Source organism: Trachypithecus francoisi, unplaced genomic scaffold (assembly GCF_009764315.1).
Source record: "Trachypithecus francoisi isolate TF-2019V2 unplaced genomic scaffold, Tfra_2.0 Lachesis_group13, whole genome shotgun sequence".
NCBI lineage: Eukaryota > Metazoa > Chordata > Mammalia > Primates > Cercopithecidae > Trachypithecus > Trachypithecus francoisi.
This window is the reverse complement of record NW_022681458.1, coordinates 84,690,453-84,714,366: the sequence shown is the minus strand read 5'-3', so window position 1 is coordinate 84,714,366 and position 23,914 is coordinate 84,690,453. Positions and strand designations below refer to the sequence as shown.

The 23,914-nt window shown below is 40.7% G+C and overlaps 1 protein-coding gene across 1 annotated transcript in view; it reads left to right on the top strand.

Annotated features, from left to right (window-relative positions):
* Window positions 1-22,047, top strand: part of UPP2 (uridine phosphorylase 2) — a 31,640-nt gene extending 9,593 nt beyond the window's left edge. Inside the window, exons 3-7 of the mRNA XM_033231427.1 lie at window positions 856-1,014; window positions 3,596-3,710; window positions 7,480-7,689; window positions 9,845-9,991; window positions 20,824-22,047. Of these exons, the coding sequence (XP_033087318.1) occupies window positions 856-1,014; window positions 3,596-3,710; window positions 7,480-7,689; window positions 9,845-9,991; window positions 20,824-20,966 (774 nt within the window). The 3' untranslated portion in view covers window positions 20,967-22,047. The remainder of the gene's footprint in view (window positions 1-855; window positions 1,015-3,595; window positions 3,711-7,479; window positions 7,690-9,844; window positions 9,992-20,823) is intronic.
* Window positions 22,048-23,914: the final 1,867 nt, after the last annotated feature.

Genomic DNA, 23,914 nt, shown 5'->3' with positions numbered 1-23,914 from the left:
GCTTCCTCCCGGGTGTGAGAGTCTGCCAGTGCTCACCCTCTTGTTGCCGACCCCTAGTGCTTCTCTGCTTCTCTCCCTGGCATCCACCTCTCCCATTCCTGGTCCCTGGGGCTAGTGTACCCCTAAACAGACTGTTGTATGAGTAACTGCCAGACAATTGTATTGCCATCTTCTATTAGACATCCTTGACTGCAACACCTATCCTAATTTCAGAGAAGGGAAAATGTGAATAAAACAAAAACAAAAATAAATCACTGGAATTGATGAAATGCCACAGGGAGATCCCGCATTTACAATAATAAGGCTTGTTCCGTGAGAATTTCTTCTGAATAAGAAATTTAAAAGTCTTGACATGATTCCTTTAAAATTTTAAGTTCACATAATCCATTTCACAATATAAATTCATGATAGGGGATGGGGAATCAGAAAACATACCTAAAACTGGTAGTTCTCCTTTTGCTCTTGTGTCATTTACATGCTGTGGCCTCGGAACTTACATCCTAAGCATATGTCATGGTAATGCTCAACAATAGGCTGTCTACGTCAATTTAAGATGCTGGTTGGTGTTCACTATAAACAAAAACACCAGGAAACACCTCCTTGAATAATATCAACATTTATTTTGATTTTGTGATTTTTTTTTTTTTTTTTACTAATTTAGTGCTTAAAACTTTGCATCTGTTGCCTTATTTACAGGTTGATGCAAAATAGCTAATTCATGGCACATAAACCATGACATCTACACACACTCTTAAGTAAATTAACTAAAAAGTAAAATAAAAAATTAGAGTTGAAACTGACCCATGGTTCTTATCCCAGTTACTATGGCAGGCCCTTGTTTATTTTTATTAACAGTTTGTCTGTGTTGGTCGGAGCCCCAACAGAATGAAAGCATTTGCACTGTTCATGCACAAGGAGCTTGGGTTGGAGGAAGCTGAAGAAGACATAAAAGACATCTGTGCTGGGACAGACAGATACTGTATGTACAAAACCGGGCCTGTGCTCACCATCAGTGTTAAGTATCCATGGTTGCATTTCAGCTAGTCATTGCAGGCTAGAGAAAAAAGTGGAAACTTTTACATGTAGGAGTTCCTTTTCCCTCCTGCTTTACATTCTTACACAATTAAGCTAGGTGTCCAGGTATGAGTTCCTTATTGGAAAAAGCCCCCAGGGCAGAACATAGCATGCAGCATCATTGTTGTTCATTAGTTACCACTTAGGTATTCAAATTAGGGGGAAAATACTCAAAGCACCCTCCTTTCTTTTTACTTTGTAACTGGTTAACACCCCTCACTCCCCCCACCCAATGGCAATTTTCCTTCCTCTATCCCTTACCCAGCTTTGGAAATGTTGAGCTTTTAGTACACATAGGCTAATTTTCAGGACTGCTAAAGTGCTGCTGTTTAACACCATAATAAGCTCGCTGAAAAGCTGCTAATGCATTTCTACTGAGCTCTTGTGAATTACTCTCCTGCACTTAGAACATGTGAACAGTTATGGAAGCACACAGTGTCCTAAGACAAAATGAAAGGGGAATGATTTGCAGTTTTAGGGAACATGCAGACCATTTCCCCCTTGGACTCAGCTGGGCACACACTGATGAGGGCGTATGTGCATAGGTGTCCAATTTGCCTTCCCATGTTTATCTCTCTGGACAGGGCTGTATTCTGAAGCAATAACTCTGAAGCCATCACATTTCTGGGCAGTGCAATCCTCATAAGAGGCACAGGCAGGCATGCCAGGGGACAGGGGAAGAATCTCCTGCACAGGGTGGCAATTCTAAGGAACTGAGCTGTAAGTGGCTCCTACCAGAGGGAATAGGCATCATCCATTGATTGCCTTACAGTGTGGACGAGCATTGATGAAAACCTGTGGTAAAGAAGAAAAAATTGTGCAACAACAATGAGGCAGCTAAACTGATCTCCTCTCTGGGCCAAGAGTGCCTGAAACCTGTTCAAATGGGAGAATCCATTCAATTATTCGCTTGTGCATTCAATAAATGATTACAGAATATCTACATTAGAAGGAAGCTGAGTATCCACTGATCTTGGCAAATTTTTTCTTACCAACATTTGCTGGACTTTTAGACTATAACTGTTTTTTGTACAGTAAATGGAGAAACATAAAAAAGTTAAGTTTCTTAAAAATGTAACACTGCCATAAATAAGCAGTAAAACTTCAGAGTAAGAAATGAAAACAGCAATAGACTGATCCTGCTGTCCTGTCTGGGAAAAAGACCTGAAATATGTGTCATGTCAAGGTTATCAATTAGAAATGGGCCTTACTAGGCAGGCAGGGGACTGACAACTGTGATTTCTTCTTTGAAAACTCTTCCTCTCCAGTAGCGGTTGAATGGAGTGCATGTGTGTGAAAGAGAGCACAAGTCCATTTGTCATTTCATCAACGTGTCACATAATAAGTGACAATCATTAACTTACTAAATGTCTGCACTGGAAGGAATCTAATAGGTCAAATAATAATTCATCTTAATTATAGTAAGAAAATTAGGTAAGAAAAAATAATACTGAGAGAGTTTATTCATTAGTCACAGAGACAGTTCCAAAGTCCCAGACTTGTTAATCTTGAATATACAAATCAATACAAGTTTGATTCCTGGCTCCAGGACGCTTACTAAGCATTTGAAAGTCAGGGCATATTCAGTGGGAACCAGAAAGGGGGAACGCAGAGGTTCGAAATTTCCATAGCTCAACATTCTTGATAGAAGGAGGAAGCTCAGGTGAAAACATCATGGTCATGGCCAGTGGTTTTCCAAAGTCTTTGTATCCAAGAGTAGGACACATTGAGGAGCACATTTGACTCTCTGCTGTCATGTCAGGAATGAAGTTACTACCAGTTTTGAATTCAGTTCCAGTTTCTACAAATTACAGAATGGAGGATCTTTCTGGAGGGTTATTAGGACATCGTGTAGCCACCAGGAGTTGCTAAATCCTCTAGCCTGTGTTGATCCCTTTCCTGGTGACATTGATTCCACTGTCCTGAATACTGAAAAAAACAGGGTTATGGTCATGATCTATAGTAATTTAAACTCACTTCCACATTCAGTATAAGTTTAAAATTGTGAAATGGGGAATCTAGCCCACATTTCTACCCTAGTACTTTTCAGAGCACACAAAATTAAAAGCAAATGAAATGGATTCACTACTTCATTTAGTATGGTTGAAAAGGACTCTTGATTTGGCCGCCAAAATTATATTTCCTCAAAATCAGGTCAATCGTGCAAAAAGCTCTTTTTCAAAGGCTCATGATGAAGAGCCCAGTGGGAAGATGGGAAATGGCTCTGCCCTGACACACCTGTATACTATACCATCCCCACCTTCTGCTCTTGCTGATGAGGGCTGAAGTCAACAGAACTGGCAGCGAGATGCCTCCCTCTGATCTTCACAGATGGACACATCTGTCAGCATGTCATGTAGGCGCCAGTTAGGGAGGACTTACGTTTTCCTCAGCATTGGCAAAGTCTTAATGATTATGTACATTTATCTGAGGCCTGTTAACTTGTAATGAAGGAAGAAGATATGTCCTCTTCATGTATCACTTTGCAAGATGTATGAAGACTTTATCTTTCTCTCAACAGCACGGCATGGGCATCCCCTCCATTTCTATTATGCTTCATGAACTCATCAAATTACTCCACCATGCACAATGCTGTGATGTCACCATTATTAGAATTGGTACATCAGGGGGAATAGGTGAGACGGATTGATTTCTATTAGAATTGAGTGATCCTTACACACGTGGTAGCTGCCAAAATATACCATCCTATTCAGAGCCCAGCAGAAGCCCAGATGGGCTAAAAAGTGTCAGAAGGCTGGACTTGAGGAAATTTAAGGAAATCCACCCACATTGCCTTTTTCTTTTCTTCCTTTTTTCTTTATTGAAACCCACAGGGAGAGATCTCACTACCTATTGCAGGATGGTCTTAGGTGTTTATAAAGAGTAGAAAAATTGCTAGAAGATATGTTTTGAGGGTAGGGGTAAATTTCAAATCTTAGGAATTTTTTTGTTGTTTTTGTTTTTGAGACAGAGTCTCGCTCTATCGTCCAGGCTAGAGTGCAGTGGTGCAATCTCAGCTCATTGCAAGCTCCGCCTCCTGGGTTCATGCCATTTTCCTGCCTCAGCCTCCTGAGTAGCTGGGACTACAGGCGCCCGCCACCATGCCCGGCTAATTTTTTGTATTTTTAGTAGAGACAGGGTTTCACCATGTTAGCCAGGATGGTCTCAATCTCCTGACCTCGTGATCTGCCCCCCTTGGCCTCCCAAAGTGCTGGGATTACTGGCGTGAGCCACCGCGCCCCGCCAGGAATTTTTTTAAGTGACAGAAATAAGTGTGTTCAAGTAAAAAAAAAAAAATCACAAAAATTTCCCAGTTTTATCAGCCAAGTGAGCAAACTGTGAAGCTCTTAGAAAAACATTGCTTTTTGCCCACATCAGTTACTACATCACCTCTATTGGCTGTATCTTTTCCTCATCAGTACACCAGAAAGAAACCAGGCCAGGCTTTCAGGGAAGGCTTAAGTGATGCTTCCTAAAGTTTTCACAGGAGCCTCCTGACCTCCCTTCTTCTTTGGCTTCTCAGGCAGCTGTAAAGAGGCCTTGTTTTTGCTTCCAGAATGTATTGTGATGAAGTTTTGAGGAAACGTCTTCTTCTTCAACTTTTTCTTAAGGAGCACATCTTGTCAGGGTATGATTTTACCATGTCACCAAAATGTAAATACAGACTGCACATGGTAAATGGAGAAGTTCGGTTGACAGGGCAATAGAACTGAATGGGCATTATAAAAAGGGCTGAGATTTGGGAAGAGAAATGGTTGTAGAATTAGACATTTATGGAGCAAAAAGGGATGTCAGAAATCCTCACACAAATAGCTGGAGAAGTGTTGTGTTCAACATCACAAAGCCACCATGGCTGAACCATGCTTCACTAGAAATCATACACGTTGGAAAAGATGGTGGCCTTTCCACAGCCGTGGTCCAGGAATAAAGTCCAGCCAAGGCCCTTACATCTGGGAGAAAGTAAGACCTTTGTGGATATCCATCCAGAGAGAGAAGCAGAGTGTTAGCAATAAGTGTTAGATCAGGCATCCTTCTAGATTGTAGTTTATGCAATACCCCAAATAATCAGTAGTAGGGAACTACTCATTTGGACATGAATTTCAGATAACATACCTCTTAAAGTTGCTCATAATTCTTGGGTTGTGGGTTACAAGGATCTGCCTTCATAGCTCACATTCATGCATTATAAAGTCCTGACTGCTACAGTTACCACTTGATATTAATGAACACCAGCATGGGCAAGGTGCTCCGATGACCATCCAGCTCTTGATAATGGTCTTTTATTTCATGGCAACATGATACATACAGCACACAATGAAGGTCCATGGATGGTGGCAAATTAACCCACTGTGCTGGTGTAGACACCTTCATTTTGAAGTTTTATCCTCATTAAGAACTCTTAGCTTATCAAAAAGTTGTATTTGCTTATTTTGTTTTAAGCAGTTTTGCATTTGGAGATGAAAGACGTACATGGTATTATGTTGCTCACATGATCCCTTCCTACATGAGCCAACACACCTTGATAAGCATAAAGTACTCAATTAGTATGTTGACCTTTGAGAAACCTCAACCATGACATAATACACTAACACATTTAAATATCAGGATGGCATATAAACAACATCATTTTTATGTATACGCTTTCAACTTCTCTCTCAATCACTTTCTTAGGACATTGTGAACAATTCAAGGAGCCACTTACTTGGATTGTTTAAAAAGTATCTGATCAGGCACGGTGGCTCACACCTATAATCCCAGCACTTTGGGAGGCCAAGGCAGTGGATCACTTGAGGCCAGGAGTTTGAGAACAGCCTGGCCAACATAGTGAAATCTCCACTAAAAATATAAAAAATTAGATGTAGTGGTGTGTGCCTATAGTCCTAGCTACTCTGGAGGCTGAGGCAAGAGGATTGCTTGAACCTGGGAGGCAGAGACTGTAGTGAGCTGAGATCACCCCACTACATTACAGCCTGGGTGACAGAGCAAAACCCCATCTCAAAAAAATAAAAATAAAAATAAAAATAAAATAAAAAAATAAAAAGTATTTCACCCCATAAGGATCTATTATCAGTGGCCACCTTGGGTCTCTAGTTGGATCTTCTAAAGCATTTTGTAATTAAGTCTACTTTGATCAATATCAAAATTTATGCCACCCTGAAGGATAAGGCTATATTCTACAGCAGGGATTGTCAAGCTTTTTCTGTAAAGGACAAGATAGTAAATATTTTAGGATTTGCTGACTGTGTGATTTCTATTGCAACTTCTCAACTCTGCCACTAGAGCTTGAAAGCAACTATAGACAATATGTAAATAAATGGGTGTGGCTGTGTGATAATAAAACTTTATTTACAAAGACAGGATTTGGTTTATGAACCATAGGCTTGCAGAGCTATAATCTATGGCATCTTTGTGAAAACATTCACTCATTCGACAAATTGCTATTGAGTACCTATAATGTGGCAGGCACAGAGCTAGACCAGGAGAGAGCAGTGAACAGACACAGTTCTTGCCTTTATAGAGTTTATGTTCTATCAGAGAAAAAAATAAACAAATGGATAATTATAAAAATGGTTAGGACAGAGAGAGTCTAGGGCATATATGAAGATATATCTTCTTATTCAGGCTCTAAATAGAAATGAGACTGGGTCAGAAGCTGGGTCAAAACTGGGCCTGGGGAAATTTAGTGTAACCTATCTGTGTTGCCTTTTAATTTTTTCATTTGTTTGCTTCCCTTCTGTGGATTCAGACCTTTTTCAGGAAGTAAATTAAGCTGACACCTGAAGAGTGACTTGGTGTGTGACGAAAAGGTTGGGGGAGGATGAGAGGGCATGCCAGGCAGGGAGACTAACCGTTGGCAGAAAACAGTTTCTTAAGTAAGCCCAAGTCCCTTGAGCATCCCAGACTTTGTAGCCATGGAAGGTCAGCCAAGAGGCCTGATTTACATGGAGTCGGGGAGGGAACAAATGTGACAAGAATCAGAAGTAAAAGAGGATAGAGATGCAAAGAAATTACAGTAATCAAGAAGTCACAGAGAAGATTAAATATTAAGAAGTCACATCACTTTATGAAAGCTACTTGCTGGCAGGCTTATTTATTTTTTTCCTGACCTAATTTATTCAGATTTGAGCCCAAAGGCTGGCACTAATTTGCATGTCCAAGAGTCATGTTTGTCTTGAAATCTAAACCCCATCACATTGTAAATGTGCATTTGGAAAGACAACAAATGTAAATGCCTCTTCTGAATGTTATTTAATTGCACTGGGAGAAGAAAATAATTTTAAAGTTGAAAACAAGGAGACTCATTAGCAGCTAGCATTAATGTTCGCAGAATTGGTTATATATGCTATGTGTCAAAAGTAAACTCTAAATGATGTTCTTCTGTAATCATTTATTACCACATTGCAGGGATTGCACCAGGGACTGTTGTAATAACGGATATAGCTGTAGACTCCTTCTTTAAGCCCCGGTTTGAACAGGTCATTTTGGACAACATCGTCACCCGAAGTACTGAACTTCACAAGGAACTATCTGAAGAACTGTTCAACCGTAGCAAAGAAATCCCCAACTTCCGAACCCTCATTGGACATACAATGTGTACCTATGATTTTTATGAAGGTGAGAACAATTTATAAACTGGGAAGGCAACAGAAAAATGCCAGCAACTCTTTATTATTCAAACCCATAATTTATATTAAAAGCTCTACTTTAGAAAATTAATATTTGTGGATTAAAAAGGAACTGAAACAGCCTTTTTTTACTTACTAAAGCATTAAAACACAAGGACATAACGAGCAGCAGAGAAACACCCAGAATGAATTTATATTGAGGGTGAATTTAATCCTCCAAGAACAAATTGAACACTAAAATGCAATTAGTGATGTTCACAAAATCTTATCTCTGTTTATGCCTTTAACTTAGATTAGCAGCTCTAAGAGAAGGGAAGTATACTGATTCTGTGTTTCTGCCATTCGTCTGTACCTTAAAAGGGATTCTGTCCCCAGGAAAGAGTGGGCCAGAAAATGGGGAGAAATGCTTGGGGAGGAGGTATAAATCCCACTGGATGGTGTGATCTGAGTGGGGTTTTGTCTCTCAGCCATGAGTAAGGGGTCCCCAGACCAAGTTTAGAGACAAATGGAAGGTGACTGCTATGGAGCAGCGCTTGCTACTAGGGATGAAAGGCCCAGGGGAAGAAACCTTCAAAGACAGACCCCCGACTTTTCTCGTCCCAGAAGAAAGAATCTACATAGAGTCGGTACCATGCCTTGAAGGGCATTCTGAAAATCTGGCAGTATAGTTATATTCTTTTCAAAATCCATACTATTTCATTATAAATTATTTTTATTTTCCCTTTGGATCAAACTTAAAATACTATATTGAATTTTAAGAAATTATGTTTGGAGATAGGTCATATTATCTATACATTTTACTTCCAGTTAGTAAAGGTGGTTTTACCATATAGATGTTGTAAAATAGGAGGGCTGTTGGGGTCTGAAAGGGCTGAGACCCTCTGTTCAAGCCCCACTGACTCACAGTCCCTCTGTCTCGAGGGTCACTCACTGATATGTTAAGCAGAGTTTGCAAATGGCAGCTTGTTAAAGTCAATGTTTCTTTTGGCCTGCACAGTATTTTTTAAAATGTGAATTATTTTGCCAACATTTACAATATCTGGAGATGTTATATGAACATCCACATTTCTGGCTTTTTGAAAGAACTAACATTTAAAAATGTGGAATATATGCATGGCAGCCTTGGCAAGCTCTGACCCACATCTGGGGCTACATTTGCTGAGGCTGGGGTGAGGCTGCTCCCCTCCGACCAGACACTTGCGTCGGCATTACCCGCGTGGCTTCTGCGAGGTCTTGTTTGAATCAGCTTAAATCGCACTCTGTCAGAGGTGTCCGCAGGCAGCTGTAATGAGAAGAGAAGGAACAAGGGGAAGCAGACTGCCAGGGGTGAAAGTAGCATGAAAGACTTAGAGGAAAAGGAGAAAAAGAGAGGAAAGAGCACCAAAAAGGGGATTGTGAAAATAATGGATGGCAACAGCGTGCTATTAGCCCATTTGCTTGAATCCAGGCCTTTTCAGGAATTGGGGAGGCATTAGAAGGTCTATTTCTGGGTGTGCACAGGGTACAGGAGGAGTAATGACATCAGACTTTCCTTTTCTTGCTTTTGCCTGCACTGGTGGATACAGGTGAAATTCAGTGATGAATGAACACTGGGAGCAGCCTGGAAAGGAAAACATGATCACAAGGGGTGGCATACAGCCTGAGAGGTGTGCGGAAAGGGGGAAGGCGGACAGTGTCGCAAAGGGCATAAGGAGAGGCGCAATGTGCAAACACTGTCCTGATCCTCAAGTAGCTTAGTATCATTGAAGCCTCTTTTTTTCTCCCAGCACCCATCCCCGGGCCATTCCCCAGTCATTGGAGCAACCTGAGATTTTCCTCAAAGGGTAGCTCTCACAGCAACAAGCCGCTTCCTGATTTGCCTGGGCACAGTGCTGGCTACAGTAGCCACTCAGCAGTGACTGACCCCAGAATTGAGGCCCTCGGCCATGGACGCTCCTTCCTACATATGAGACTCCTGAGCCAGGGACAGCCTCGTTCCATGGTCCTCTGGTAGGAAGAGTCACACAGCTCAGTTTATCCTACATGGGAAGCACACTGCAGAGTTAGAGACAGCTGTGGAGGGCTCCAGCCAACAGTAAGCCTCTTGTGACGCCACTGCCAGTGGGGTGGGACATCGTCACTAAATGTTCTCCCCTCCCTTTCAGGCCAAGGCCGACTAGATGGAGCACTGTGCTCCTTTTCCAGAGAAAAAAAGTTAGATTACTTGAAGAGAGCATATAAAGCTGGCATCAGGAATATTGAAATGGAATCTACAGTGTTGGCAGCCATGTGTGGACTCTGTGGTCTAAAAGGTAAGCTTTTCATGAATGCTTAGGGTCAAATTCTCCTCTTTCATGCAGCTACTTTTACACTTTAGGAGAAGAAAAAGGGGTCCAGCTATATATTACCTTGGGCTGAATGCATGGCTTGTAATTGTATATAATGTACATTATCTCATAATATCTTGTGAGTGGCCAGGATGTTATTCCTATTATGCAAATAAGGAAACTAAACCTCAAGGGTCAAAATCAAGTTGCCCAAGGTCAACAGCTAGTTGGTGACATGTTCAGGACTCAACAGCAAGTTCGGTTTCCTTCATCCTGGTAGTGGCTAGTAGTTTCTTTTACAACTGAATTTATCGAGACAAGATACAAAAAAAAAATTCCTAAAATAGTCCATCAGTCATAATTTTAAATCGCATGGTCAGGGAAGGATGGGAGGAGAATGTGCCACATGGATATCTGGGGGAAGAGCATTGGATCAATGCAAATCCAAGGCCACAGGCAGGAGCACTCAGGGAGAATTGGAGGAAGAGGGAAGAGATCAGGAGGGGAGAGGCAGTGGTGGAGAATGGTAGGAGAGAGGGAAGGTACACAGATTGTATAGGACACTGTGAGAACTCTAGGTGAAATGGAGAGCTTTGAATAAAGAGGTGGCTGGATCTGACCTGTGTGTTAACAGAATCGTGGTGGCTGCTGAGCTGGGAAGACCTGAATGGGGTCAAGGGCAGAAGCAGGGAGAAGAACGAGAGAGCGAATGCAGTAGTCTAGTGAGAGTTGATGGACAAAGTGATAGCAGCGGAGGCAGTGAGAAGTAGTCAGATTGTAGAAACATTTTGAAGACAAACCCAGCAACATTTGCTGATGACTTGATGTAAATTTGGGGAGAATGGCAGGAGTTAAAAGCGACTCCCATGTTTATGACCTAAACTACTGGAAGCATGAGGTTGTATAACTGGGATAGAAAAAATTGGGGTGAAGATGTTGGGGTAGTAGACATCAAAATGGAGGCCAAGGAAGCAGGTGAATTTATGAATCTGGAGTTTAGGTGGGTCGTTTGGACTGGAGACATAAAATTCTAAGTTGAGAGCATATAGATGGCATTTAAAGCTATGCAATGGATAAGATAATGAACAGTGAGTCTAGACACAGATGACAAGAGGTCCTTGCTTAAACATTAAAAGTTAAGGGAGATGGGAGAGACCAAGGAGGAGTGGCTCATGAAGTTGGCAATACACCAGGGAAGTGTCACATCCTGATATGCAGAGAGGAAGGCTTCAAAGAAGTAAAGAATTACAGCACAATAAAGCTTCATTTTTATCATAAGTGGAATTTGACTTGCAATACTTGTCCTTATAGTCAATCATTTTTAATCTACACATTACAAACAGAATATATGTGGTCATATTTCTAAGAATGTGTTTTAAAAAAAAGCTGTAGTTCTAAGGAGATTAATTGTCGAACTACTATCCTTAACTACTTGCACCTGTCAGAATATATGCACATGTAAATTATTGGTAAAAATGTGGGAAGAACACACAATGCATTTTTGTACTTTTTTTTTTTTTTTTGAGACAAAGTCTCCCTCTGTTGCGCAGGCTGAGTATAGTGGTGTGATCTCAGCTCACAGCAACCTTTGTCTCCTGGGTTCAAGTGATTCTCCTGCCTCAGCCTCCCGAATACCTGGAATTACAAGCTTGTGCCACCATGCCCAGCTAACTTTTATATTTTTGGTGGAGACGGGGTTTCACCATGTTAGCCAGGCTGGTCTTGAAATCCTGATGTCAAGTGATCCGCCTGCCTCGGCCTCCCAAAGTACTGGGATTACAGGAGTGAGCTATCACGCCCAGGCTATCTTTGTACTCTTTTGAAGGTCATTGCTAATACCCTCTTTCAGAGAACAAGAGCATCTGCTTTTCTCTCTACAAGTTAGTGACAGTGGGAAAGCAGCACCCCACACAGCCTGCAGGGACACCTGGATTCAGATGTTTCTGCTCTAGGAAATGCCTCCTCACATTTATTTATTATATAAACAAATGATCACTTGAGTCATGTCTCCACCTAATATGTAAGTGTAACATAATCTGTTAACCACTTTGTTAATAGTTAAATATAAAATGCTGAGATATCAACATGTTGCCTTTGTGAAAACTGGGTGATGACCAGCAGTTCTTCCTTAAGAGGCACCAATTGGCAGCCAAGAAGAGTTCTAGGCTTGTGGACTCTGGACTCTGAGTCTTTCTTTCTCTCTTTAGGATGTTGCAGAAACCTAAGTGAAGTTATTCGAAGAGCCTTTCTGTCCTTGCTGCAAATCTTTGTGACCTTGCTCTCTCTGCTACCTGCAGGTTTCCCTCCTGGATACTTTCTTCTCTACATTTCTGTAGTTACCGGCCCCCACTGCATTTTCTTTCTTATGCTGCTGCTGGACCTACTGGTAGCTGATTTTCACCTGCAAATAGCTCTCTCCCAGGCCACTGCTGCAGCCTTTCATGGAGTAGACCCTTTCTAGACTGCCAACATTCACACTAAAGGCTGCATCTGCAGCTCTGTAGTTCTTGGGAGTATTTCTATCTGAATGTCTTCATGGTGCCAGGGGCTCTTTATCTCCCTCAGATACTACTGTTTTAAAAGGTGGATTCCTGGTATGCTGTCCCTTGGAAGATCAGCCACCAAGTATAGAGACGAAAACCCCATACATAGGATGCTATCATATTCTCTTCTTTCATTACTACTTCATAACATCCTGTTCCTGTAACACTGAAACTTGGAAGCTGGCACCTGGCACCTTCTGATTTTAACCCATTTATAACACACTTTGTGTGAGCCAGAAAAGCTTGCTTGGAGAAGGGCTGAGAATGCATTAACGGACAGCTGCTGAAACAGAGGAAGTTAGAGAGGGCATCCAATGGTAAGCAATATGGAAAAAAAGATTTCACCTGGCACTAAGAGCCCAGGGTCCATAGGCATGTCTCTGCAACCCACTCCCTGCCACTGTTAGTTATGGCTCACCCTATCCTGTTTCACCAGACAACCTTCTGAGACCTCTTCTGTTCCTTTAGTACTACCAGATGACTGGATAACCAATCTGAATTCATACTAAGGTGATGGCTTATAAATAACAATTTTTTACATAAACAAGGGTCTTCTAGAGAACCACTGTACTAATTTAGATGAATTACTCAGAGTTTGGACCATTGCAGAAACAGATCGTTCTATATATATTTAGCACAAGGAAGCCTTGGGTCCATGTGGATTACCACTTATCTTTGCCGTTAGTATTACACATCTCACCCTAAATCTCACCACCTCAAAAAAGTCTTGCATGACTACCTATACTCACTCACTCACAATGGTGTCATTCTATTTCATTTATCTGCATCACATTTACCGCTACTGACTATATTTCCAGTCTGTTTGTAAATTAACTTATATATTATTTCATGCATATTAATGTGTGAAGGCCTATATTGATTATTTCTCTCCATGAGAATATAAGTGCCATAAGAACAGGGACCTTGTTTGTCATTGCTGTATCCCCAGTACTTAGAATAATGCCTGCCATATGGGCTTTAAATATTTTCTGAACGAGTGAATGAATGAAAAAGACAAAGGGCCACTAGACTCTTTTTCACCATGGAAAATGGCCATTGGAAACTTTAACCTTCATTCCCCAGCCATATAAGTGGCTTAGAATTGTCTAAAAGACTTAGGAGTATCTCCTAACTGTCCACAAAAGAGGAAGTAAAGCCTTAAAGTCAAGCCTCCCTTTGCTCTAAGGTCTATACAAATATTTATTTTGCTAGATCTACAACCTCTGGGTTTTTCAATATTTGATAGGTGGACAAACTACCTATAATAAGGCCACTGACACCCATAAGTCACTGCTGCTATCCTGATCTCATTATCTTAGAAAAGAGAGTTGGGAATCCAATACTGTTTTAACAAAGATTCAGGTGAAGGGAAATAGTGGAATTCACTCAATTATTCCAAGGCTAAATTTTCAGCATAAGGTAAACCTGTACAATGGAAGCTCTGTGTAATGCTCAATAAATGCATTCTCCTGTCATTTTATAATATGCACATATCTGTGTCTCTCTTAAAGCAAAATCTACTTTAATTAAGCCCCAAACATTCTGGTTAAAGATGATAATCCTCTTGTACTATGAACTTGTGATAAGTATGTTTAACTTGCATTCATGTTTTAAAGACAGTGTTGCCTTTTGACCCAGGCTTGCATGACAATATATGAAGCCTAATATTTGTCTAAGCTTAGGTTCTGCTTAAATCCTCTTCTATGTCTAGTTGTTTGCAGCACTCACAGTGGCTTTTCTTTAAAGAATTCAGTGTTATTTCCGTGGATAGACACTGGTAACTTAGGGAAGTATTTAGTCTTTATAATATTATCTTAATACAGTTCAATGAGAGGGAGAAGAATCTTGACTTTAATTCCATGTTTATATTCTTCTGCTGTTCCCAACAATGAAGGATATTGGACTCTGAGAACTACATGAGGATCATTGATAAAGGTAAAAAGATACTACAAGGATTAAAGGTTATAATCGGTTTGGAGCTAGAGTATTTCTTAACCCTAAAATGGAGATAAATCCAGATTTTGAAAAATCCTTAGGCCAGGGTACAAGGCGACCAATTGCAGTGCTCTTCACCTTTACAAGAGAAAAATAGACTGTAGCTCAGGAAGGTTAAATAACCTTCCCACCTTCTCAGAGCTGGGAAACAGGTGAGCTGGACTTTAAACCCAGCTCTGCTGACTCAGGCCCCTTTGCACCCTGCCTGCCATTTCTTGCCAGCAGCCTCCCTGTGGAGACAACACGGTCATAGTCTCTGGACAGAAGAGCCAAAATATGCACCACTAAAAGTCAATGCAGATTTTTCCATTTTAAGTGTCGTGAGCAGATAGTTGCACCACTGCTACAAGCAAACCCTAAGGGCTGAGCACATATCAATTGACTTAGTGATGGGATCAAATAAAACATTAAGCAGATACTTATTTACTAGTATGCAGAGCCCTTATTTTGCCAAGAAAATCAGTCACTGTAGCTGGAAAATCAGGTATAAATGGTACATAATTCATTTATTACTTTTACAGGGACAAGATTTTTTAAAAAATGTTTCTTTTTGCTTTGTTTTCACATATTTTAATCAAGGTCAGTGTCTATAGCTTTGTTTCATTCATTTTAATTCCACCCTCCTAGCCTCTGTTCCACTCTTCCCTCCCCACTGCCAACAACTCACACATTAGAGATCATTCAGGGCCATTGATTCCACCCTATCTGTGGCTGTCATTATCTGTGGCCCTCCTCTCCCCTGCTCTGACCCCAGGGAGGCCATCTGGATTCCCCTGGTGAGCCTCCCACCCCCACCTCCAGTAAGTGCTCAAGGCTCCATCCTCTGCCTATCCTGCCGCATCTCTGGTTAAGGGTCCCACATCTGGCAGAAGCCCAAGTCCTCGAGGTTACCTCTGGACCTCCTGGAGAAGACAGCAGTTTTTTGAACTAACCAAATCATGTGAGGCATGTAAGCATGTAAGCTGAGGATGTAGACTTGCAGGAAGCCTCTGAGATCTAACCTGCTCCTTGCTCAGAGGATGAAATGAGGTCTAGAGAGTGTAATTGACCTGCCTGAGGAAACAGATAGACTAAAACAGAGATGAACTAGAATAGAGATCTCCTGTCTCCTGATCACCACTCTCTTCACTATTCCATAAGGTGCAAAAAAGTACTGTATTCATCTATTGAAAGATGACCTGTACTGCCTCTATTTGAAAAAGCGTTTGTGGCAGCTTTCAATGAAAGAGGAATGCATAATAATATAATTTAAGCAGAGGTAAAAAAATAAATAGGAGGCATTTATTTAAGGGAATAGATAGGAAGGTATCCTTTTTTAAATTTTTATGTTTTGAGAAAAGGTCTCTGTCTGTAACTCAGGTTGGAGCACAGTGGTATGACCACAGCTCACTGCAGCCTCCACCTCTTGGGCTAAAGCCATCTTCCCACCTCAGCCTCCAGAGTAGCTGGGACCACATGTTCATACAACCACTAGTTTGTGTGCGTGTGGGGTGTGGGTTTGTTGTTGTGGTGGTTGTTGTTTTTGCAAAGTCGAGGTCTCACTTTGTTGCTAAGGCTGTCTTGAACTCCGAGGGTTCAATCAATCCTCATGCCTCAGCCTCCCAAAATGCTGGAATTGCAGGCATGAGCCACTGTGTCTGGCTAGAAGTTATCAGTATTAAAGAGGCCACCCAGGTGTACAATACTTAATTTAAACACTTAGATTGAGCTCTGAGTTTCCTGGAAGCCAAGCTGTAAATGAAAACACTGCATTTGGGAGGCTGAGACGGGCGGATCACTAGGTCAGAAGATCGAGACCATCCTGGCTAACATGGTGAAACCCCTTCTCTACTAAAAAAAAAAAAAAAAAATTAGCCGGGTGTGGTGGCGGGCACCTGTAGTCCCAGCTACTCAGGAGGCTGAGGCAGGAGAATGGCGTGAACTCAGGAGGCGGAGCTTGCATTGAGTCGAGATTGCGCCACTGCACTCCAGCCTGGGCTACAGAGCAAGACTCTGTCTCAAAATTTAGCTACTAAACAAAAACATTTGCAGTTTGTCACAAAATCTTGATCCAAATGTTAAACTTAAATGAAATTATCAGCTATATTATAATGTGTAGTGTCTTTGGTAGCACCTTTATAAAAGGTATGGGACAATTCTTCATAGGTATAATGAATTGGTTTTAATTCAGCATTGTTTGGGCACCCAAAGAACTGGGGTCCAGGTATGTATATTTGTGGTAATGATGATTCAGAGATAGAGTTTCAAGTCTTTAAAGCAGTCATTTTCAAATATTAATGTACAAATAATTTAACTGGGAAGATTTTTTCATGCAGATTCACTGCCCTTTCCCAACCCCCATCCCCAATTCTGATTTGGTATGTCTGAAATAAAGCCTAAGTATCTCTGATTCTGATGCAAGAGACTAGAGGAGCACATTTTGAGAAACACCAATCTAGAAGAACAAATTGTTTCTATGTCTCTTACCGCTGACTAGCCCCTTTGAATATAAATTTTCCCCACCTTGTTTTTAATAAGCAGCCAACAGCCTGAGATTAGTGGTTCAGTGGAGATACAGGAAGTGCAAAGGCTCTGGGTTGTTGATTAAAAAACATTTTCCGTGCTTTACGTACCAGGCATATAGGGAGCAAAGGCAGTGTTTGCTTAATAAACTCAAACCCTTGAGGAGCAATGGGGAGGGTATGAACACAACCAGGAAGAGGTAGAAGAAAGACCAGGCTGGGAACTCCAAAGCTAATCTTTTCTGCTTTGCCATTTTCCAAAGACAAGCCCTGTTTGGCTTCTACTGTGCACATAGGCATTTGTGCCCAGCCCTGCTATCTCTGCCCATTGTTCATGAGAAATCCTTGTTGGAAGTTCATTCTGAATCAGAGAGGTGGGGTTAAAGTGGTGATCCATAGCAGTGTATGGATTCCTAAGGATTCATGAGTGAATTTTCAGGGGCCCTGGGACCCCTGAAGTTACACACAAATATTTTGTGTGTATAGGCAGAAGTGTATTTTTGTGTGAAAAGAGGTTCCAATTAAGACTTTCATCAGATTTTCAAAGGGGTCATAAATGTTCCCAAAGAGTTGACAATCACTGGGCAGTCCTAGTTCAGCTCAGGGTGCATCAAGCTCCATGTTCCGGTCTGTGTGTTCCCAGAACATTCTAGCCTCAGGTCAGTTCATTGACAATCTCCTTGGTGGCAGTTGGGTCACTAAGTATCTCTTCCTCTCCAGCAGCCAGCCTCCCTGCCTAATCTGAGGATTATGCTAGCAAAGCTGTCAGGCTTAATTTCAGCAAATTTTTTTGGGTAATTAGTCCCTTTTAATTGCTCATGGAAATAGTAATATTAGGTGACAAGATTATTATACGCTGCTTGATAGTGGATTCTCAAGGGTCAAGAAAACACCACTGAGATTGCTATAACCTGTTCTTTTCTATCTTTGGCATTCCCCTTGAAGTCCAGAAAAGACATTTAGTAAAGTCGGTTCCCACTCTGTAAAAAGTACAGAGCACTGGTTTCCTTTTATCCTTCTGCCAAAGTGAAGGATTAGAGCAGGACTTTCAACTTTTCTGTGTGACTGCCAGCCCATGTTAGGCTTCACAGGTTTGCTGATCATTAACTTGAAAAGCTGTGGGAAGTTTCTAGCTCTTCCATTTGCTCATTTACCTGTACAGCCAAGTTGCTTTACAACGGACTGAGTTTTGAATAAATAGGGTCCTAGGTGATGAAATATTTGACGCAGCTCAAGTTGAATATTTTCATTGCTTTTCACGTCACTGAACAAGAGGGTCAGTCTGACCAATGGGTCAGTCTAACCGATAGGGCAGGATTGCCTAATGGTTCACCATGTGCTAGCTCAGGGGAGGAGTGGATGGAAGGTAGAGAACTCTTCTCATCAGTTTAGGAAGCTAGGAGTTGATTGGCTCTGACTAGCTGTGTAATACTGGGTCATTCGGTTGATTTTTCTAAGCCCTCATTTAATCATCTGTCAAAAGGGGACAAAAATAATACCTAGCTCAAGGAACAGCTGTAAAGGATTAAGTGATATCATAAATGCTTGGCATGTAGCAATAACATATCAAACAAAAAGATATACATGGATTGGAGAAATGTGGAGAAACACATGGAGAAAATATTTCTAAACTGATACATCTGATAAAAGGTGATATAAAGAATATGCAAGGAACTCAATAGCAAGAAAACAAATTAAGAAATAGGCAAAGGATCTGAATAGTTTCTAAAAGAAGACATACAAAAGGCCAACATATATATTAAAAACAAAAAACAAAAAACACTCCACCTCACTAGTCATCAGGGAAATGCAAATTAAAACCATGGTGAGGTGTCACTTCACACCTTCACACCTGCTAGAATGGCCATAATCAAAAAAGATGAAAGATTAAAAGTGTTGGCAGGATGTGGAGAAAAGAGAACCCTTGAATACTGTTGATGGGAATGTAAATTAGTACATCAATTATGAAAAACAGTATGATGGTTCTTCAAAAAACTAAGAATTCCCATATGAGCCAGCAATCCCACCTCTGAGTACATATCTGAAGGAACTGGTATCAGTGTGCTGTAAAGAGACACCTGCTCTCCCATGTTTGTTGCAGCATTATTCGCAATAGCCAAGATACAGAATCAACCAAGTGTCCGTCAACAGATGAATAGATTTTTAAAATGTGGTATATATACATGATGGAATACTATTTAGCCTTTAAAAAGTAGGAAACTCTCTCATTTGCAACAACATGGATGAATTTGGAGGTCATTTTGTTAAGTGAAATAAGCCAGGCACAGATAGACAAATACTATATGATTTTATTTATATGTGGATTCTAGAAAAATCAAACTCATAGAAGTAGAGAGTAGAATGGTGGTTACCAGAGTATAGGGGGATGGGGAATGGGGAGAAACTGGTCGAAGGGTGCAAAATTTCAGTTATAAGGAGAATTAAGCTTGAGAGCTCTATTGCATAGCATAGTGACGAGAGTTCGTAATAATGTATATTGAAAAATCTCTAAGAGAGTAGATTTTAATTGTTTTCACCACAAAATGCAAGTATAAGAGATGATAGATATGTGAATTAGGCTAATTTAACCATTTCACAATGTACACATACATGAAATCATCACATTGTACCTCATAATTATATACAGTTACTATTTGTCATTTAAAAATAAAGATAGCATGTACTCTTATAATTACAGTATACTACTTCTTCCCAAATCTAGATCTTATAAAGAAGTGTGAAGTAGCAGAGAGGTCAAAGAAATAAACATTACCCTCATGCCCAACTCTCTCCATGCCTTCCAAGTTTGTTAATATAGACACATCAATCAAATCACATATGCACCGAAATCCTTTTTAAAATGATGCAGATTCAGATGGAGATTATCACACTGTTAGCAATTCAAAGTGGCTAACACTGATTTCGATGTGAGTAACCACATTCCTTGAAATCAAAGATTTGATGTGAAACTGACAATAAAGAATTCATATGGAACTCAATTCTTCTCGCTGATGAAACCAAAGACACTGCCCTTGTGACAACTTTTCAAAAATGAGGTTCAATTTTTAAAAAAGACTTTTGTTCTTTTTTCTCCAGTTTAAATCATAAGATTTCATTCTCTTTCTTTAGAAATCAAATGCTAATATATTTGCTCTTTCATGGTGCTGCTTCTTACATTTAAGCATTTCATATCATGTTTTATCCTCTCAAATTTCATGAGGACCAGTATTCACCTTTATTGGTATTTCCTGAGGTCAGCATTCTATATCTCTTCTGTATCTCATTCTATATCTCTTACTTTTCTCTTCAGCTAGGGCTGCAATGCAGCAGGCAAACTCAACCATTGCACCAAGGAGTAAAATGTCACCTTGGGAATAATGGCTAGTTCTCTAGTTATATCCTCCAGCAAGAAGACCCTCCTCTAAGAACTGGAAATAGGATAGAAAACTGGAGATGGCATGTCTCAGATTGCACAGCTTTCTCCTTTATCTTGAATATGATGCTTTCCTGAGCCTTAATCTAGTCAATTGTGGAGGAAAAGAGGAAGGAGGAGTGTTTGCAACATTTCAGTTAACTTATTTAAATAAAGTATTTGGTGGGATTCCACAAAAATATGAGAATATTGAATTGAAGATCAGAAGTTTCAGTAGGTTGCGTCTACATTACAAAAAAGGAATACACAAAGTACATGTGCTATGGATGCTGGCTTGTTTGACTAATGCTTCTATAGAGAAGATGAACTCATTGATTCCAGCAGTTGTGCTAATTGCTCTTCTAGCTGCTGTGGTCTGTGTGACACTTCTCGACAGACTTGACTGTGATCAGATCAACTTGACTCATGATGTCCTTGTGGAGTACCAGCAATGGCCTCAGCTCCTAATCTCCAACTTCATCAGACGGCGGCTTGGACTTTGTGACTAGACATCCTAACAGGGCAGCCCAACCCTCCCCTGCAAGTTTGTAGCTCAAGTTGTAATGTGAAAGTCATATTTTATTTGTGGCACTTTTATATAGTTCTCATCCACATGGTAAAATCATAATGGAAAGACTTTACGAAATCCTTCTCTCTTAAAAAGGAATATATTGTAAAAGAATTTAATACACTAAATTAAATTCAAATTTCATTTTATAAGTTAACAAAATCAGTCCAATAATTAAAATTTTAAAACTACTGGATTATGACATTTGGAGTTTCATATGCAGCATTAATTAAGCTCACATCAAAATAGACCAGCCATTTGCAGATACAGTTGCCAGTCACTCTGTTTCTGAAACCAATCCAGAAATTCATGTTAGAACATTGTCAGGCACTTCTAGGTATTGGACAAGTGACAGAAACTGATTATCCACATTAAAAATATTTACAGAAAAAAGTGTCAATGAAATATAGGTCTATATGGAAAAGTTATCATTAGGAAAATATGGCCATACTTCTTTTTACCCCTGCACAATTTCAATGCACCACAGAAGAGGATTCAAGATTTACATATGCCTGTTTGTGTTTTGTCTTGGAATATAACAACTCTGGATTACATTTTCCTTTCAACTGAAAACTCTCAGTAATGCAAAGAAAGGCCTTCCTTTTTCTTCAGAATCACAAGTGACTAAATTGCCTTCTAGCCACTTTTTTTTTGTAAAAAATGTGTTTTGAGGAGGCTGTATTTTTTATTCCATTTCAATGTTAACCAAATAGGCTAAGAAATTAGTAGCAATTGAATTAAGACTTGAGTTCAAGATGTTAAAGGAATCCTTTTATGTGACTTGTCTAGACCAGCCTATTGCCCTACCCGTTTGATCCTCTGGGAGCCATGGTGCTCCTCTCGGCTGCACATGCTCTCTGTGAACTGATTGCATCTTGGGTTCTTCTCAATTTGACATACTTGGGAGTTGGAATGACTGGATGGGGGATGGTGGAGGATGACTGGCACACTTGTATAGTATGTAATGTGGTGTACATATATTTATATGGCTGTGGCTCAAATAAAGTTTAATTCCAACACAATACAGATTATTTGGTTCCTGGAGCCATTGTCACATGTGACCAAATGGAGGCTTGGAGCAGGAAAGAGGTCCTGGCTGGTTGAGTCTGAACTGGCCTGCTCCTGTGTGGGGAATGGCTTTCTCTTTTAAGCAACAACAATAAACAAGAGGTGTTTATTGTCACCAATAAACAATCCACCAAGAGGTACATTGGTTTGTGAACTTCTTTTTGGCACTAGAGACACTTTAAGTGCTGTTTTTAGGGTATCCCAATAATTGACCATCAAATTCAAAGATCAGAGCTAAAAGCAAGCTAGAATAGTATTGCCATCATTTTCTGATGGGATTTTTACTTTGTTTCATATTTTTTTAGACCATGTAGTGGAAGCCACCTCAGAGAGCCTTCAGTTTGAACTTTGATCTGTATGCTCCTGGACAATCCTTTTTTTTTTTTTTTTTTTTTTTTAAATACAGGGAGGAGGAGAGGCTATGAGAGGGAGAAGAATGAAATAATTACAGTTAATCTTCTCAACTCCTACGAGGTGTGTGTGTGTGTGCACAGGTGTGCGCATGCGTGCATTTGTGTCTGTGTCTTCCTCACTGGTATTTCCTACCTCAGTAACCATATCGCTTGCACAAGCCAGAAACCTGGGAAATCCCTGTGATGATTCTTTCTCCTTAATTCTCACAGCCAGTCAATCACTAAGTCGTATTAATTGATCCTCCTGAATATTTCCCCAGTCTGTTCATTTCCTTCCATCTTTTTGGCACCCATCCTAGTCCAGGTCACCATGATCTCTCCTGCAGATCACTGAGGAAGCCTTGCTCCTGATCGCCTGCCTCCATTCTTGAAGTTTGATTGGGTTATTTTCCTGCTTCAAGGCCTTCACATTGGTCTTAGAATGAAGACCAAAGCCCTCTGCACAGCTTAGGCATTCCCGACCGGACCCAGCATGGTAGCCCAGCTCACCTTGCCCACTTCTTCCCCTTGTGTCTACCTTCCAGGCACATCATCCTTGGTTCTTCAGTCTTACCCAGGGCACAGATTCACAAAGGCATAGTCCCTTGGGAAGGACTGCCTACAGAACCATCCAATGGGAGTGCTTGGCTGTGGGGACAAGTGGGACTGAAATCCACCCTGTCCAGCTAGCTGTGTGACCTGGACAGGGTGAATCTCAGAACACCCTGAGCCACATCGACTGAGAGGGGCCTTTTCCTGATTTATACAACGGTGTTATATGGGATGATGGGAACTCTTAGTGCCAATGTCCCTTCCCATTTCAGAGCCTTTTGCTGTCTACTGTCCCTGAAGGGCCCTCACTTAACTCATGCTCATGGTTTCAATCTCAACTGAAGGAAGATCCCTTCCTTCAGAAAGTCTTTCTAATCCTCAAATAGGATTCCTCCCATGGTCACCCGTAGGCCCCCTCCACAGCCTCCTCGACTGTTTCTTCAAAGTACACAGCTTGCAACTATGTCATGATTGGGGTCATTATTTAACTAATGCCTACTGTCTAGACTATAAGGTTCTGGAGAACAAAGACTGCACATATTTTGTGTCTATTGCTCCAAGCATCTAAAACAATACAAGAACACGCTAGGCACTCAATAAATACTTGTCAAGTGAAGAATGAATCTTTTTCATAGCATTTCCCTTGTAAACTCTCACTATAATTTCATAGTCTTTGCAATACTCATACTTTCCTTATTCAGTCCTGGTCAGTACAGCTCTCCCTGGCTGTTCCTCCGCTTACATCTCACACTGTTGGGAGGAAAGTCCTCTGTACCATCAACGTACATCTGTGGCAGTGTCTAGAACCTCTTATTTCCTCATATGCACATGGCTTTCCCCTCTGTCAAAACCAAGCCCCAAATTCACCTCCTTTGGG